The following is a 19,276-nucleotide window of genomic DNA, read 5'->3' on the forward strand; positions in this document are numbered from 1 at the left end:
ATGCTGGTTATCAGCATTTCAATTCGTAGACATCTAGCACTGCCTTAAGTTCTTTTTTTTTTTTTTAAGATTTTATTTATTTATTCATGAGAGACAGAGAGAGAGAGAGAGAGAGAGAGAGAGAGGCAGAGACACAGGCAGAAAGAGAAGCAGGCTCCATGCAGGGAGCCCGATGTGGGACTCAATCCCGGATCCCCAGGATCAGGCCCTGGGCTGAAGGCAGCACTAAACCGCTGAGCCATTGGGCTGCCCAAGATCTAAGAGACATACGAAAAAATTTGATGAAAAGGATGTTTGCCCTGAGAAACTTATGTGAATGAGAAAATCATTATAAAAATAAAACAAGGGAACCATAAAGAAGACGTAGACTATAGAAATTTAGAAAAAGGAGATTTACTTATGCATAACTTATTCATGTCAGAGATTACTTGGGAAGGAGACCTAAAATAAGACCCCAGACAGTTCATTTATTCTCAGTCATGGCTTAGTGACATTAAAGAATGACAAGGGATCTCCTTAGTCACAAGACTGGAAAAGAAAGAAACCAGTAGAAAAGAAACCACAGAATTTCTGGCTCTTCTCTTGAACTGAAGGAAAACACTGGCTGTACCTATACTAGAGCATGGAGCTAATAAGGTTAAGGATCCCAGACTTGAAGTCTTTCCCCCTATTCCCCTGAATAGATCCACAGAAAACCACTAAACCACTATATTCTCTTTCAAGCTACTTCATTACCTTCTCAACAGACAATGGTTCCTCACAGTAAATTTTGTATTGTGAAACTCAGGTCACTAACCTTTACCCCTTCACCTCCCATCACAGCTCTAGTTAGGATTGCTCACTACTTTGACCTTATTACACCTATAGTTGAATACACCTCCTCACTCTACACTGGTATAAACAAACCATGAGTAGGGTACACAAGAACTCTATAAATTGCTTGACTTTTATTAGTAGCCACGCTCTGCCCATTCTGTCTTTCAAGGCCAATGTCATCCCATTTTTTTCTAAAAAGCCTATGCCACCTACCCAAAGGAGGTATGTGAGCAGGTACTTTCATGCACATGTATGTGTACACATATAACAAGTATTTGTCCAAAACCCTGTAATATTTGTCATCTAGGACATACCTTTGTGTTTAGTGTTCACTGCCCTTAAGCAGTAATACTAAGACATAAGAACTCTTAAGTCAGATAGATATAAAGGTAACTAATACTCACATCACCCAGCTTAAGGCAGGTACCCAGGCTGTGAATGACATCCTCTGCCAAGTCTGAGTGGTCAGAGTCCCATACCAGCCCAATTGTGATAATCTGTGGTGCATTCATCAACACACGGCGAATCCGAATCCTTTCTCCACAGTTGCTCTGAAATACATATATAAAACTAGTTTGAAATGTTTCCCACTGGCTCTGCCTAAATTCCACTAATCCCAGGGTTCCCCTCCCCACTCTGAGCCCTACCTCTGACTTAACTCACCGGACAGTTCCGCAGATCCCCCATGGTGCTGGCATTTTGCAGCAGCTCACCAAACATGCTTGGTGAGGGTTTTTCTCGTCTTTCCAGCATACAAATAGCCTGATTGCTTCAAGATGGGGAATGGAAGGGAATGATGGCAGGAGTTATGCAGAGTTATAACTAAATCAAATAGATTATTTATGCAAACTCCTAACTCACAAGTTTGATTTTCTTCCACTGCCCACTATACCAAAACCCCTTGTCCTGACCAGCTTTAGTGTCCCAAACACAATAAGCACTTCTGCCTGTTCCAAAATCTAAAGCTCAAAGAATTCATTTCACCTCCCACCTTGCTGACCAGAACTGAACCTAAGAAAAGGAGATGGTTGGGAAAGGAGGAAAAAACAAAGGTTATTTTAGTTATTGTTCTGAGTTCATAGTTTATTGCATAGTCTTAGCAATAAAAATATAAGCTATTTGGATGCCATCAGTTAAAACTCAATCACTTAAGGAGTACCCAAGGGTACAGAGAACACTTTAAGACTCACCAAAGGGAAGTAGTGGAGATGTAATGCACCATCTGGATGAAAGGCAGTGGATCAGAAGTGGCACCACAGCTAGTACACACACACTGGGCCCAGAGTAAAAAAGCAAAATGAAGCAGCCACAATCATTAATTGTTTTGGCACCCATCTAATACCCTACATCCCAGCATTTGTTTCTTCTTGAAGAAGAAAAGAAGTAATGAAGATAGAGATAAGGTTCACCTGTTCAAACAATGTCATTGCAAATTTCTGGTGGGAGATGCAGTGCTGGGCAGTACATATATCCTCTTTGGTTTCATCAGCAATGTGGAAGTGAATTCTCATCAGGAGGTTTTCCTAACAGGGAAAGAACAAAAGCAATATATCAATGATACTTAATAGAAAAAAATACACATATTGGTAGGCAGTTTACTCAGAGAAACAGTAATCCTCTTGAAAGGTAAGAATACCTCTGATTTTTTTAAAAAGTGTTTAATTTGAAATAATTACAAATTCACAGGAAGTTTAAAAAAAATTGTGTAGGAGGTTCACATACCCTTTACCCAATTTCCTCCAATGGAACATCTTACATAACTATAATACAATAACCAAACCAGAAAATGGACATCAATACAATCTACAGAGTTTAGATTTCACTAGTTTTATACTTATGTGTATAACTCTATGCAATTTTATCACATGTATAGAGTTATATAACAAATATCCCAATCAAGATAGAAAACTGTTCCATTACATTAGAAGATTCCCTCACATTATTCTTTTATAGCCTTACCCCACTCAATTCCAACTCTAATACCTAACAACTACTATTTTGTTCTCCTATCTATCTCTATGATTTTGTTATTTCAAGAATGTTATATAAATAGGAGCATATGGTAGATATATAACCTTTTGATGTTGTGGTTTTTTTACTCAGCATAATTCCCTTTAGATCCATTCAAGTTGAGGTGTAAATCAGTAATTCTTTCTTATTACTGCATAGTATTCCATGGTATGGAAGTACTAAGGTTTATTTCATTATTTACCATTAAAGGCATGTGGGTTGTTTCCAATTTGGAGCTACTACAAATAAAGATTCTATGAACATTCATGTACAGGTTTCTTTGTTTTTTTAAAGATTTTATTTATTTATTCAGAGAGACACAGAGACAGGCATAGACATAGGCAGAGGGAGAAGCAGGCTTCCTGCGGGGAAGCCTAATGCAGGACTTGATTCCAGGACCCCAGGATTACGACCTGAGCCAAAGGCAGATGCTCAACCACTGAGCCACCCAGGTACCCCTACAGGTTTTTGTACAAACATAAGTTTTCATTTCTCTGGGATACATGTCCAGTAACGCAACTTCTGAACCATATGATAATCTGCAAGTTTAGTTTATTGAGAAACTGCCAAACCGTTTTCCAGAGTGGCTATACCATTTTACATTCCCACCAGCAATATGGAAGTGATCCAACTGCTCAGCAGTACCTCTGATTTTGGTGACATTTTACCATGTAATAGAATATATATCACTCTCAGATTTTTTTTGTTAATGGATGCACAGAGTCTTTTGAAGGTTGATGGATAGAACCCAGAGTTCAGAAGAGTCTTCTACTAAAAGTCACTGGGAGCAATGTAGCTACCTAGACAGCAAATTACACTTGTGTTAGAGACTCAGTTATTCTGTTTAATTATCATTAGTAATGCAGGAGTTCACAAAATGCAGTGGTCCCCAGACTAGCAGCATCAGTATTAGCATCACCTGGAAACTTGTTAGAGCTAGATATTGTTGGGCCCTAATTCAGACCTACTGAATCAGAAACCTCAAGGGAGTGGTACACAGCAATTTGTACTTTAATGAGCCCTGTCTCCTTTGAAGGCGAGAGCCACCGTTTTATGCAATGGCAAGCACAAAACTAAGCCCGAAGGAAAAAGAATGAATCCATTATGTAATTCCTACTTCATTAGCAGAGACACCCTAGAGCTCTGAAAAACTAGGGAAATTCCTAGTTCTAATTGTAGATACCAGGGTTGAGTAAATACTACATTAAAGTACCCAGTCCTTGATGGAGACAATCAACAGTCTCACCCTATATCAAAGAGGGGCAGAGGCCAATACTTACAAAGCACTCCGCAGCATCATCCATAATTCCCAGCTGGAAACGCTGTTCATCCTGGAAAGTCTTTGCCAGAGCACTGCGGAGAGTGTCAGACGGAAGCACTTTTTCACTACTACACTGAAACTGGTTAAAGATTCCCTGTAGGGAAGAGGTTAGACAAGGAGAAAAGACACAGTGTTGTTATTAAGCTTCTACACATCCCAGTCTGTCAAACTAGCATCTCCATGCTTTTGACAATGGAACCAAATGTACTTCCCATGAGTTGATATGCTTTCAGTTAGTAATAAAGTAAAAAATCAAGAGTCAGAATAAAAGGCATGGATGATCTGTGCCAATAAGAATTCTTGCTCTTCCATCTGTGATACCACCAAGAACACATTAGGAGAGAACACTATCATGAGTTAACACAATATAGTGCTACCTCATTTCCTCTGAAACAGATAGATGTAGAAGATCACAGTAAGTGAGGACAAATTATATATAAATAGTTTGGTAAATTATTCTCTGGGAGCTCATCCTATGAAACTTGGCCCCCTTCTCTTAACTTAGAATTACTCAAAGGAAAAGAATACTATAATAAACACCTACTTGTCTAATACCCAGAAATAAACATTCCATCATGTTTATTTCGAATCTACAGATGAAGTCTCATTTAAGACTGCATCCATTTGCTAAAAGCCATGAATTCAGTACCATGAATTTGTTACACTCTTCTGTTTTTAATACTTCTGTATATTTATTGTATTTGTGTATATGTGTGTATATACATATGTCCTTAATACATAGTACACTGTTATGTATATTTTTTGTTTGTACAAAGTATTATACTTTTACATTTTAAAATTCAACATTATTTTTGAGATCTATCCATAATTTACACACATACACAGTTCATCCCTTTTCCCTGCTGTGTTGTATTTTATCAGGTGCCTAGACCATATCTATTTATCTATTTCCTAATTGACAGACATTTTGACAGTCTCCAACTCTTTGCCACTATAAAAAGACTATGGCAACTTTAACTTTCACCAGTAGATGAATATAAATAAATTTCCCATTATCCTTGTCAGCAATTAATAAATACACTCAGACTGGTTGAGTCTTTTCTAACTATAATTCTTTTTAAATTGTTTTTATTATGATAATCACACAGAGAGAGAGAGAAGCAGAGACACAGGCAGAGGGAGAAGCGGGCTCCATGCACCGGGAGCCCGACGTGGGACTTGATCCCAGGTCTCCAGGATCGCGCCCTGGGCCAAAGGCAGGCGCCAAACCGCTGCGCCACCCAGGGATCCCTTTTTCTAACTATATGTAGTTTTTCTGAGTCGTTTGTGAATAAGACTTGTGGCAAATATCTTCTTCAAGTCTTCTAGTGTCTTTTATGGAGAGCATAAATTTGGTGTTATTAAATGTATCTACCTTCTCCTGATCTTTACCTGATCTGAAACAATGATGAATATGATGTCCAGAGGATGGAAACAAAGAGTAGCAACAAGTGGCACCTGCTTGATGAGCCCTTCTCAAATGGTTTTGGATCTTCCCCACAAAAACTAGAATGTGATCCTTTGACATGACATGGCCCAAATCCTCACTAAACCACTCAAACAATAAATTCAATTATTAGTTACATATCAACCACCAAAGAATGTCACTCACTTGAAATTCTTGCTAGTAATTTCTTCATAAAAAAAAAAATCTCCACGGTAATTTATCAGACTTACTAATGAGACCAGAAATGAAACCATTTTATAAAACCTACCTATCAAATAAATAAATAAATAAATAAATAAAACCTGATCTAAGAATAGGAGGAAGCCCCACCAACCTAGAATGGTCAATTTTTGGTCCTCATCTTACTAAAACTGTCAGCAGCTCAGTCACTTACTCTCTTCAGATTTTTATTCAAATATTAACCTCTCTATATGTACTGCTTGATTACTCTATTTAAAGTTGCAAAAAATAAATAAATAAATAAATAATAAAAAAAGAAAAAAAAAATAAAGTTGCAAGCTCCACCCCCTTTGCCACCACACTTCCACCCTTGCCTGTTTTATTTCTCTCTGTGGCACTTATTATCATCTGTAATACCATGTATTCTACTTATTTACTGTCTGACTATACTCTCTAGAGTTTAAGTGTGAGGTATGGGCAGCCCGGGTGGTTCAGCAGTTTAGTGCCTGCCTTCAGCCCAGGGCGTGATCCTGGAGACCAGGGATTGGGTCCTGCATCAGGGTCCCTGCATGGAGCCTGCTTCTCCCTCTACCTATGTCTCTTCCTCTCTCTTCCTCTCTCTCCCTCTCTCTCTCTCTCATTCTCTCTCTCTCCATGTCTCTTGTGAATAAATGAATAAATCTTTAAAAAAATTTTTTTGGGGGGATCCCTGGGTGGCGCAGCGGTTTAGTGCCTGCCTTTGGCCCAGGGCGCGATCCTGGAGACCCGGGATCGAATCCCACGTAGGGCTCCTGGTGCATGGAGCCTGCTTCTCCCTCTGCCTGTGTCTCTGCCTCTCTCTCTCTCTCTCTGTGTGACTATCATAAATATAAATAAATAAATAAATAAATAAATAAATAAATAAATAAAATAAAAAATATATATTTTTTTCATCCTTGGGATGCCTGGATGGCTCAGCGGTTGGGCATCTGCCTTTGGCTCAGGTTATGGTCCTGGGGTCCCGGGATTGAGTCCTGCATTGGGCTCCATGTAGGGTGCCTGCTTCTCCCTCTGACTGTGTGTCTCTCTCTCTGTGTCTCTCATGAATAGATAAATAGAATCTTTAAAAAAGAAAGAAAAAGAAAAAGAAAAAAACCTTTCATCCTTTAATCCTCTGCTCGTTACTCCCAGCACCTAGAAGGGTACTGGCATATAGAGGGCAGTTGATAACTAGTTCTGGATGCATGAATGATGTGATATGGGTAGATCTTACTAATATATTATTAAGTCTCCTATTTTTTTAAAGTAGGCTCCATGCCCAGTAGACAGCTCAATGTGGGGCCTGAACCCACGACCCAGAGATTAAGACCTGAGCTGAGATTAAGTTAGACTCTTAACCAACTGAGTCACTCAGGTACCCCAAGCTCCCTCTTTTTTTACAACAGATAAAGAATCACCCAGAAAAGTTGAAAACTTTTCTTAAGGTAATATAACTGGTTAAAGCAAAATGGAATTAAACTTCATTCTGCTAATTTCAAGTTGGAACTGTTCTTTCCTCACTCTATTTTCTTACTAGCACTGTTCCTCCTCATACACACTGAACATCTATCCCAAAAGCAGCTCAAGAACAATTTGCTATGTAAGCAATTATTTCCCCACAAATGAATCCATATGATGTGGATTTATTTTTCACAAATATATTTTAATATATTTTAAGATCAGATAAAGGCAGGATCTTCCATAATTTACTACTGGAAACAGAAGAATGTCTATCAATGACCCTTAAACTAGACCAAAAGGTCTAGGTCCACAGTTAAACATTCTCAGAGGACAATTGGCTATCTATACCCAGTGACCTATAGGATTTTGAAACGGAGGAACACAGAAACAAATGAAAAGGTGGGAAAAGAAGCAGTGATTGTTTCAAAAGTAATAGTGGTTTGACCACTGGCAACACTATGTGACCACTATCACAACCCAACTTGCTGTTCTTCTCAACTGTTCCTGCTGAGTTATTCCTGCTAACAAAGGCTCTATCTCTAGAGCAAGGGATGGATAAGGTTTGGTCCTCTGTCCAGAGTCCAAAACTGGTTCCAAAAACAAACCAAAGGGAAATTAGTTCCAGTACAGTTTTGTACAAATGTGGTATTTGCAGCAGCCCCTTTAGTCTTTCTCAACTGAGTTCCTTCAAGAATTAAGCCTTAATACTCTAAGGCATCAACAACTCCTAATGAACTAACTTCTCTCCCATGCATAGCAGTAATTATGTTATTATCCAGAGAGAATTAAAATAGTCACTAAAGTCACTTCTTGTGTTCTGTGGTTCAGATGACCCTATCTGAGAAAGGACAGAGCTCCACTGAGAGATGGTATAGAGTAGGAGTTAAGAACATGGACTCTGGAACCAGACTATCTGAGTTCAAAATCCCAGTCCCGTCATTTACCATATCTATGACCTTAGAAAAGTTAGTTAAGTTCTCCAGACTTCAGTTTCCTCTTTTAAAAGAGGATTAGAAATAGTATTTGCCTCCTAGGATTATTTACAGATTCAATAAATTATCTCTAGCTCTACCTGTACCTTAGACTAATGCCTGGCTGTATAAGTGCTATCTAAGTATTAGGCTGCCATTGTTGTTGTTATTATGATATTTTAGGTTACTAAGGAGATCTGCCACTGACCTTGGGTCAGAAATGTGTCTACTTTGAGCTACCTCCCCAGTGTCTGAAATCTGAGTAGGAAGGACCAAACTTTCTCTATCTGTTGCTCTTACTTAAGAGGGGCAGATTTCCCATGACTAGGTAAAAGGTTTTAGCACAGAAAGGGAAAGACCTAAAGTCAGAGCTCTGCTTACATGCACAGTGGATATGCAATAACAGATCTGACTCTTGTGTTCAATGTCATGAATGTCTCCAAACTATACTCTTTTCTCATCACTTAATTACAGGCAACTTTCTCCATACAAAATGAGTATCTGAATGTACTCAGAATGCCTGCATCTATTTTATTGTAACTATTATTATCAGTCTTGCTCTGCTATTGTTAGGAAAAAGCAAGTGTGTCAGGGATGAAGCAGCCTAAGCTCTCCCAGCATGCATCTGTGGAGCTGCAGCTCTGGAAGAAGCTGTAGCACAAAGACCCTCTGTTAGGGCAGCACACTAACCCCTGTGTGTCCCTCTCACATGAGCACAAGGGCTGGAACGGGCCTCCTCCTGTTCCCTTTTTCACCCTCCTCCCACCTTTCCCAGAGGGAGATCCTGTTCACACCAAAGAAAGCCAAGAACATTTAGTTCAGTAATAAGAACAGGTGGTAGCACCAATAAGGAACAAAAACTGGTATTCTTCCAGTAGCTGAGTTCTGTGGCAGAGAGTGAGTAAGGGCAGTAAGAACCAAAACCCAGGAATCATTTTTCCCTATGGGGTCCCTGATGGTTTCATTTCACTAAACAGAGAAAACCCACCTTTCAGGTTTCTTTCTGCTCTTCTTCACAAAGTGAAACCAAAAGGTCTTCCTTTTCATTCTCAGGAAAAGGCAAATTACTTTTTGTCTGTTAACTATTTTCTTGGATACAGTGCAAAAGCAATAAGACTAAACTGACTCAAAGCAGGTGTTTCCCCACCCATTTCTCTTGGATCATGTAGCAAACACTTCTACCCACATGAGCACATAATTATTTGGATTAGTAAAAACCATGTAAATAAGATAAAAGTGCCATAAAGACAGAAAGTCTTTGTGCTTTGGCATCTACAAATGCAGCTGTTGCTTAAGTTCCCTGCCCCGCCCCCAAAACACTTTTGTCTTTAGGCAGGGAACAGCTGTTTATTTCTCAGGATTCCCTAGCCTTACATCTGAAAGAAGTCATGAGTAGAGAAAATGGGGGTAGAGGAGAAGGGCCATCATTAAATTTGATGCTTTATGGACCCTAGGTTTTTAGAAAGTTAGCAGTCTAACTCATCCCTGAAGGATGTTAAATAATAACTTCTGCAAAAGCATGACACAACTTTATGCACTGCTACTAACTCAGTTCTTAGAGTTTCTCTTCTTGATCTTCCCAAATCTCTCTTCATTTTGGCTCTCATAATCACTCCTTTTCTTCACACCTCCTGGAAATCAGACTTAAATTGTAAACCTGAATCAAGCCTGTTTGTAAACACAATCCTCTGAAAGAAAGATTTTAAAAAAAGCTACTACTCCTTGAAGACTACTGGAAAAGAGAACTTTTCACTAGTGTTATGTGTTCAAAAGAATCTCAAACACTCTCTTTCAAGAGGAGAAAGAACATGTAAACGTTTACCATTTGGCACCCAAAACAACAACATTGTATTTTTAACATTTTATTGCAGAAAATCTCAAACATACTAAAGTAGACAAACTAGCACAACAAATTCCCATGTACCTATCATCTGTCTTCAACAATCATCAGCCTGTGGCCAATCTCATTTCATACATACAACCCACCCACTTACCCCATTCCCAGATTATTTTGAAGCAAATGCCAGACATTATTCATCTGTAAACGTTTCAGGATATGCCTCTAAAAAGTAAGAACTCTTTTTAAAACATAACCATAATATAATTACCACACTTAGAAAAAGGTAATAATAATTCCTTAATATCATCAAATATCCAGTTTAACAGAAACTCTTGCTCCAACATTGGAGAAAGCTGAGAACATCTGGCTGGTTTCTTCATTGGGATTCTTTGAACTTATGCCCAAAAATATACCTATCTTTTCTGGACTTCATGATTAGAAAATTATCCGCATATTCTATATCAGTCTCTTTAAATAAATTTAATTATCAATACCATCTCTTCCCATGAGTTGAGGGCTTTATTTGCACTTTTTGAGTTCATGATGGAATAATACTTTGTGGACTTGAAGTATTAAGTTAAAGACCATTATAAGCTACCTATCACACTCATCCTGCTACCAATGCAAAAGAGACAGACACCCACATACATACAAAGACAGAGACACAGAAAGAAATACCAAGACTTCAAGACACTAGACAGAGAGCCAAAGAACAGAGACAGGTCAAATTTACCAGAGGATGGTATTGCTTTTAGTGGGAAATCATAAACTAATGGTGAGATTTTACAAAAGATAATAGTCAGTTTGCTAATTTTTGCCAAGATAAAAAAATGCAGGACCTTAGAGATTACCAACAGTATTTAAGTCAAGTTTTGAGAATCAACACCATAACCACTTACCCCACAGGGGAAATGAAAAGGGAAATGTCCCTTCTGGACATGCACAAAGATTTTGAGATTGTATAAGTTTCAGGTTCTGCCATAAACTCTGGAAAGGAAAGAATCATGATGATCTACTAGGTTTTTCCTTGCAGTCATTCCCCTCTATTTGAATATCATGTAAGATTCTAAACTCCAAATTTTAAAAAGGATAAAGACTCAACTTTATACTATCCAAGTTATGTCAATGGTTAAATTAGTTAAGAATATTTAGGTATAACCTAATAGGACTTTAGGAAAGGTTAGCCAAAAGACCACACAAATATGTTCATATTCCATAGCTAAGAAAAAAAAAAAGTAATTCAACTCAAGTAGATTTGCATTAGACATAGGGATATACCTTCTTCACACAAGAGCTGTTTATTACTAGCTAAAATTTCCAGGGAATATGTTAGAAATCTAATTCCTGGTATAAATAGTCCAGCATATTGGATTTATACTCTTCTTTGATATAGACATGACTATAGGACAATGCAGAACCTTCTATTCCAATAATCCACTAAAAAAAAGGACTAGACCGATAATGAACAAGGAGTAATTTCCTATATCACTTTACTCCTGGTGCTTATGCTTCAATACCCAACAGAGGAAAAACTACATGGTACACACTTAAAATATATTTAGGTATTTATTCTCTGAACTCTCAAATTTCCCCCAATTAACAGGTGGGCTATCAGTAGAACATAGACTTTCCTGCCCCTTTTGAACAATCTTACTGCTCTACAGATACATTTATATTATACAACACCTTACACACAAAAACCTATTTCCTCCCCACCTACCCCCACCATCACCACCATTCCGACTTTGATGCCTTGTACTAGCATTCTTAAAAGAAAAACCACTAATTGAGAAGATTTGTTGAATTTAATCAATCAATGAAGCATTCTTCTTTGCCTATAACAAAAAACACTCTGTCCTACATCTTGGCACACTGCAAAGCCTCTAGTACAATCCCTGGAAGGAGAACAAAATCTTTGTGGCATACTAAGTACAGAAGACGGATTTCCTCCCCTGGACAGAGATAAATAAATAAGCCAACACCAAAGTAAAATCATACCCTGGGGGCTAGGGGCAAAAGGACAGATTCAATATGAATAATAAATAAGAGCTCTGGGCTATAAGCATGACAACAGTTCAGGTCAGAAAATATCTTTTAGTAACACTAGATGGGAATAAATTTGGAGATTTGGAAGGGACAGGGTAATTAGCACACAAATCTATTTGTTAAATCAGAGTTGAAAGACATTGTGGTTCAAAGTAAGAAGAAAGACACACACAAATTCTTTTTAATGAAAGCCATCAATTAATAATTTGCATGCAAGATTTCAAGGCTGAAATTACTTTAGGAACTTAGTATCAAGTAACAGAAAAAAAAAAAAAAAAACACCAGGATATTTTACAAGACCAAAAGAAATGGATTGTCCTAAATATTGTGTGTAAACCACCAAAAAAAGCAATTATAAGCTCTGGGTACAGCATATACTACGGTATCTAGTAAAGGACAAGGCACAAAAATATTGCCAAACATTCAGAGAGCAGAAGAAAAAGCAAAATTATTATATAAAAGGTGTTCGTATAAGACCAGTAGTAAAGGCATTTTAAGGATTGGTGCAAGGTAAAGTAAAAAGTGGAGAAAAAGCAGGGATACATATCTTCTAGCCAGACTCAGAAGGGAAAATCTTCATCTAAAACATTACATTAGGGCAGCCCAGGTGGCTTAGTATTTTAGCACCACCTTCAGCCTGGGGCCTGATCCTGGAGACCCGGGATGGAATCCCATGTTGGGCTCCTTGCATGGATCCTGCTTCTCCCTTTGCCTGTGTCTCTGCCCCTCTCTCTCTCTTTCTCTCTCTCTCTCTCTCTGTGGTGTGTGTGTGTCTTATGAATAAATAAATAAAATCTTTAAAAATTTTTTAAAAAATAAAACATTAGATTAAGAGAAAGTTGGCTAGCTTCTGATTCATCTAGGAAAATGTTTGTGTCTCTTTTTGTTCTTAATATTGGGTTCTAGAGCTAAATAATTATGTGTCAACATAAAGAACTCTGACTTTATAGAATTGGCAAATTCTCAGAAGTGCTTCAAATTCAGGAATTTTGGAGTTTCTTGTTTTGAAAAAAACTTATAAGAATTTAACATTTCAAACTTTGCACTAAAGAATACAAATAGGTTAAAAAAATTAAAAAAAAAAAAGAATACAAATAGGACACAAAGTACCAGCAAAAAGGAATTCTTATTTGCTTCACCAAACATTCCTCTAATTTTTAAATAGGAGGCAGAGGAAAAATGGGATTTAAATATATAGAATTACACCCACACTGGGATACCACAAAGTTAACATGTAGCTTAATTGTAGGATACCAGATAACTGCTTTGCTTGACTACCAGGCTTTTGACTCTTCAGCAGATCTTCCCACCATCAACTCTCAAGGAACCCCACTACAGAAACACATCTCACCCTCCCCTAAATAAATGAAGCATAAAGTCCTAGATTAAGTAGACCTACTTAACAAACGTGTAAAACCAAAAGTCACAATGAAAATCTCAAGTAGAACAGAGTGAGAGAGAGCATAAAATTCAAAAAGAAGAAAAAGTCAGGTACACAAAATTTTACAACTATGTAAGAACTACCAAAGAATATATGAACCCAGAAAAGTTAAATGTTATATTATGGTGCAAGCATTTTTAAGGAAGACCAACAGGAAGGAAATGCTGAGCCACCTTCCCAAAAACTCATTCAGCCATCCTAAATACTATTAAGTAAAACAATCATGGGTCTAGATAGAGGTAATATTTTTATTTTATTTTATTTTTTTAGTTTTTATTTATTTATGATAGTCACAGAGAGAGAGAGGCGCAGAGACACAGGCAGAGGGAGAAGCAGGCTACATGCACCGAGCCCGATGTGGGACTCGATCCCGGGTCTCCAGGATCAGGCCCTGGGCCAAAGGCAGGCACCAAACCGCTGCGCCACCCAGGGATCCCTAGATAGAGGTAATATTTTTAAAACTTCATTAAGAAGATAAATTTCTGGGGGAAAAAAGGGAAGATATGTTTCTGGAGTTCTGAAAGTACTGGATGTGGTTTCATTTAAAAGGATGCATTGTTTTGTTTATTGTTATTATTGTTTTGGGTGCCAAGGGATCCAGGCAAAGTGAATAACATCTGCAACATCTAAGAGGTAGGCATTAAGAGTGTACCATCTGCTATCATAGCTGAAGTAGAGAGTGCCTGGGGAAAGAAAGGAAAGGAAGGGAAAAGAAAGCATGAAATTAGTTTTTTAAATGCATGTAATCATACATTTTTAAGTGATTTAAGAGATAACTGGGAGCCCCTTCAAAGTTACATAACAGGGGAGTAGCTTCAAAATAGCCCTCCAGCTTATTCTTAGATTAGAACAAATGAAATAGGATGATACTAGAGATGGAGAGGCAACTTAGGGTCTGAAAAAAAGGTACTCTTTTTACTGTAAGTGGACGGAAAGACTTATAACTAGAAATATCATTGACTAGAGAAGAGACATAAAGAGAAATGACAATCTCTGTGATGTAATTCAGGCAAGTTCCAGATTTCCTCCTTTACACTTTACCATGCTTTCTAAAATGACTGTAGTACATTTATTTTGTTGTTGTTAAGACTTTAAGTGATCTCTACACCCAATGTGGGGCTTCAATTTACAACCCCCGAGATCAAGAGTTGCACACTCTACCGACTGAGGCAGCCAGTGTGGCATTAAATGTAGTACATTTAATAAAAATCATCATTTAAATTATAAACAAGCACGATGTATATATTTAGCCAAAGAATAATAAAGAAATGCGGATATGTCCACTACCCAATTTATGAAATGGAAAAGTTAACAATGAGTGTAATACTACCCAATTGATTACAATCTCCTCCCCTTCACCTTCCAGAGATACCCACTGTCCTGAATTTTATGAAAATCATTCCCTTTTTCTCTACAGTTTTATCACATGCATGTATCCCTGAACAACATGGGTTTATTTTATTTTATTTTATTTATTTATTCATGAGAGACACGGGGCGAGGGGGGGGGCAGAGATACAGGCAGAGGGGGAAGCAGGCTCCACGCAGGGAGCCCGATGTGGGACTCAATCCCAGGTCTCCATGATCACACCCTGGGCTGAAGGTGGCGCTAAACCCCAACATGTTATTTAGTTTTGCCCATTTATTTTGTATATAAATGGAATCATAGTTTATATAGTCTTCTGTGACTTGCTTTTTTCATTCAGTACAATGTTTTTGTGATTAATCCAAGCTGATATGTAGCCAAAGGTTATTCATTTTCACTGCTGTATCATTTTACTTTAGGAACACATCATAATTTTTAAATGTATTCTACTGTAGTTGGAAGTTGTAGTATGTAGTTGTAGTCCATTTTTCTATAATCACAAAAAATACCACTTTGAACATTCTTGAATATATCTTCTGACATGTATATATAAGGAAGCTCTCTATAACATGTATCTAGGAGTGGAATTACTGAGTGGCAGGGATTATGCTACTTCAATTTTACCTGAAAAACGAAATGACAAACTATTTCCCTAAATAGTGGTATCAATTTATATTCCAATCAGCAATTGTATGTAAGTTCCTATTATTCCACCTTTCAGGTAACAATCTTATCTGATTTTTAAACTTCTACTAATCTGAAGAGTATTTGTTTAGTTTACATTTCTTAGATTACTTAGGAGGCTAAGGATCTTTCATATGCTTAAAGGTCTTTTGGGTTTCCTGTTCTGAGAAATGCCTATTTGTGTCTTTTGCCCATTTTACCACTAACTCAATTATCTTTTACTTATTCTTTATAAAAGTTCTCTGGAGTTCTATGCTGCATACAAATCCTTTGTTGGTTATATAACATATTGCAGATATTTCCTACCTGTGTGTGGCCTTGTATCTTTACCCTCTTCTGGGATCTTCTGATGAACAGAAGTTTTTAACTTTTCTTTAGCAAAATGTTATCAATTTTTTTAACTTTGTGTTTTTCACATCTTATTTAATAAATCCTATCCCTGAAATCATGATATTCTTTCATGTTTTCTTCTAAAACTTTAAAAAAGTTTTCTTTCATGTTTTAGCCCTTAACTCAGCTGAAATTCATACTTTTGGTAATAATATGAGGTAGAGATCTAATTAGCTTTTTCTTTTTTTTTCCATATGGATAACCAATTATCTAATCACCATTTATTGAAAAGTCCACTTTCTCCTTTGATTCACAGGGCAATAATCAAGTTTCTATATGTCTATTTCTGAACTCTTGATTTTGATCCATCAATTTATTAGTCATACTATAATTGATACCACATTGTCTAATTACTTAGTTTTATAAGCCTTATAAGCCTTGATATCTGATAAAGTATGGTAGTCATTAGCACTTTTGCCAAATATTTCTGGTTCCAGCCTTTCCCAAGGATTTTTATAGGATCACACTTTCTGGCCCCCTTGGGATTCACTGCAACCATAGAATTTTAGTTTTGGTCAGTGAGCTCTGAGCAGAAGTGTCCTGCTGAGCATTCAAATGTTTGTGCAAAACCCTCCACAGCTCTTTTTCACTCTAACTTGGCCACTGGTAATAACCAACTTGGTTGTACTTTGGCACCTGAGTTCCTGAGTGACTACAATCAGTAGGGTTTTCCTACTAACCTGCAGTGGACAAGTGATGGGAATGAAAAATAAATCTTTTGTATATTTATCACTGAGATTTTAGCTTGTTACCAATGCTGTCTACTCTGATAAACATGGCAAATCACTCATTTTGTTACTATTCTTCCCTGTTTGTCTTAAGACTTTCAGAATTGAATTTTCTCAACTTCCAGGACAAACCTGCTGTTAAGAATATATATTAGTATCACCACATTGATAAACACTGAAGTACTGGAAAACAGTTCACATTGTAAAAAAAAAAAAAATTGAAAATATACATATCTTATGATCCAGTAATTCCATTTCTGGGCATATGCAAAAAAAATGTGTATACATATGTAGATATGTACAAAAATGTTCTTAGCAATATTGTTTATAAAAAATTAAAACTGGAAACAATTCAAATGACTACCAGTAATAAACAAATTGGTTTTAAACAATGAAATGATGATCTTATAAACATATTATTGCACTAAAAAAGACACACACACAAATTTATAAAATGATTCCGCTTACAGGGCACCTGGGTGGCACAGTCAGTTAAGCGACACGCTTTTGGTTTCAGCTCAGGTCGTGATCTCAAGAGTCTCTGAATCATGAGACTGAGCCCCAAGTTGGGCTTTGTGTTCAGTGCAGAGTCTGCTTAAGATTCTCTCTCCTTCTGCCCCTTCCTTTTGATCCCCCCCCCCACCGTGTTCTCACACTCCATCTCTCTAAAATAAATAAATAAATCTTTAAAAATATGATTCCATTTACAATGAATTTTTTAAATAAATTTTTTAAAAAGGTAATTTTTAAATTAGATTGTTTAAGAACGTAGTAAAACTATCAGATAAAACAAGGAAGTGATTACCACAAACATTAGAAAAGTGGCTACTCCTAGGAGAAAGAAGGAGCTATCATTGAGAAAGAAGGAAGGAAGAATGTCTATAGTACCGGCAGTATTCTATTTTCACCTAAAGAATTGTTAAAAGGATGTTCATTTTGTGATTATTCATTTTACTGGATCTCTGGAGATTTTATATAAATGTCATGTCTTTCTTTTTTAAATCGTCCTTTTTATAAGATTTTATTTATTTATTCATGAGAAACACAGAGAGGAGAAAGAGAGAGGCAGAGACACAGGCAGAGGGAGAAGCAGGCTCCATGCAGGGAGCCCAACATGGGACTCGATCCTGGGTCTCCAGGATCATGCCCCAGGCTGGAGGCAGTGCTAAACCGCTGAGCCACCCGGGCTGCCCAATGTCATGTCTTTTTTGTTAGATTTATTCATACCTACATTATATACTTTGTTATTATTATAAAAGCTCTTTTTAAGTTACATTTTATTAGTTGCTAGTATATAGAAATATAATTGAAAAAAAAAAAAAAAGAAATATAATTGAATGTTATACCTTGATCTTACAGGCAACAACCTGCTAAATTCTCTTATTGATTCTACTGACTTATCAGTCGATACTTTTTTTAATAGCCAATCATATCATTTGCAAATAATAATTTTGCTTCTTTCTTTCTTTCTAATATTTATCTGTCCTTTTGTTTTATTATACTGACTAGAATCTCGTTCAATGATGAATATTATTTCATATTCTATAAAAATATTTTTAGGGGCCCTTGGGTGGCTCAGTTGATTGAGCATCCAACTCTTGATTTTGGCTCAGGTCATGATCTCAGGGCTGTGATCAAGCTCTTGCTGGACATGGAGTCTGCATAAGTTTATCTCCCTCCCTCTCCCTCTACCCCACCCCCAACATCTCTCGAAAGAAAGAAAGAAAGAAAGAAAGAAAGAAAGAAAGAAAGAAAGAAAGAAAGAAAGAAAATAAATTTAAAGTAGGGAACAAAAAAGAGACATTCCAGATGCTGATGATCATCCCAGATTTACTCTTCCAAACTCAACATCCCTTTTCTTCTCTCAGAAAATGAAGCTCTCCTGGATAAAGGAATATGGCTCTTCTAATAATTTAAATTTCTCAATACCAAAACCAAGTTCAGCTCATCCATATGGTCAAATTAATCCATTTGCTATGTAAGTCTATTTTTTTTCAAGTGAGGTGTACAATAATTAAAAGAATGCAAACTAAGGGACACCTGGGTGGCTCAGTGGTTGAACGTCTGCCTTTGGCTCAGGGCATGATCCCAGAGTCCCCGGGATCAAGTTCCATATCAGGCTCCCTGCCTGGAGCCTGCTTCTCCCTCTGCCTATGTCTCTGCCTCTCTCTGTCTCTCTCTCCATGTCTCTCATGAATAAGTAAAATCCTAAAAAAAATAAAATAGATAAAAGAATACAAACTAGAGCTTAATTATTTAACACTTATATAGCACTGACAAACTGAAAAGCACTTTAGGGAAAAATATCAAATTTTTATAAACTCTCAATATAAGAAAAGAAGCAGAGAAGGAAAATAAACCTAAATGATAGATCAGACAATGATGTGATGAGGAAAATACTAGAACTCCTCAGAATTATGAAGATCTAAAATAAAGTCTTTGATTCCCCAAGTCCATTTATTTATCTGCCATAAGCTATTGCTTCTCTGAAAGAGTCCCAAGGTACATCCTCAGCCCTCATAAGGGGAAAACATCTTCCTTTCTATATACTTGGGTAT

At 37.1% G+C, this 19,276-nt stretch overlaps 1 protein-coding gene and 1 pseudogene across 23 annotated transcripts in view; one reads left to right on the plus strand and one right to left on the minus strand.

Moving 5' to 3' along the window:
* The window catches only part of USP54 (ubiquitin specific peptidase 54), a 122,346-nt gene that overhangs the window by 37,054 nt on the left and 66,016 nt on the right, over positions 1-19,276 (minus strand). For all 23 annotated transcript variants that reach the window (XR_012029529.1, XR_012029528.1, XR_012029527.1 and 20 more), the window contains 5 exons: positions 4,107-4,241; positions 2,226-2,339; positions 2,007-2,089; positions 1,480-1,585; positions 1,221-1,367 (listed from right to left, as the gene is read on the minus strand). Coding sequence is in view for 18 of the 23 variants with exons in the window: in XM_072823589.1 (XP_072679690.1) it covers positions 1,221-1,367; positions 1,480-1,585; positions 2,007-2,089; positions 2,226-2,339; positions 4,107-4,241 (585 nt within the window). In the remaining 5 variants the exon portion in view is untranslated. The remainder of the gene's footprint in view (positions 1-1,220; positions 1,368-1,479; positions 1,586-2,006; positions 2,090-2,225; positions 2,340-4,106; positions 4,242-19,276) is intronic.
* Positions 1-19,276, plus strand: part of LOC140632020 (small ribosomal subunit protein eS27-like) — a 62,594-nt pseudogene that overhangs the window by 466 nt on the left and 42,852 nt on the right.

Source organism: Canis lupus, chromosome 4, assembly GCF_048164855.1.
Source record: "Canis lupus baileyi chromosome 4, mCanLup2.hap1, whole genome shotgun sequence".
In the NCBI taxonomy this organism is placed as follows: Eukaryota; Metazoa; Chordata; class Mammalia; order Carnivora; family Canidae; genus Canis; species Canis lupus.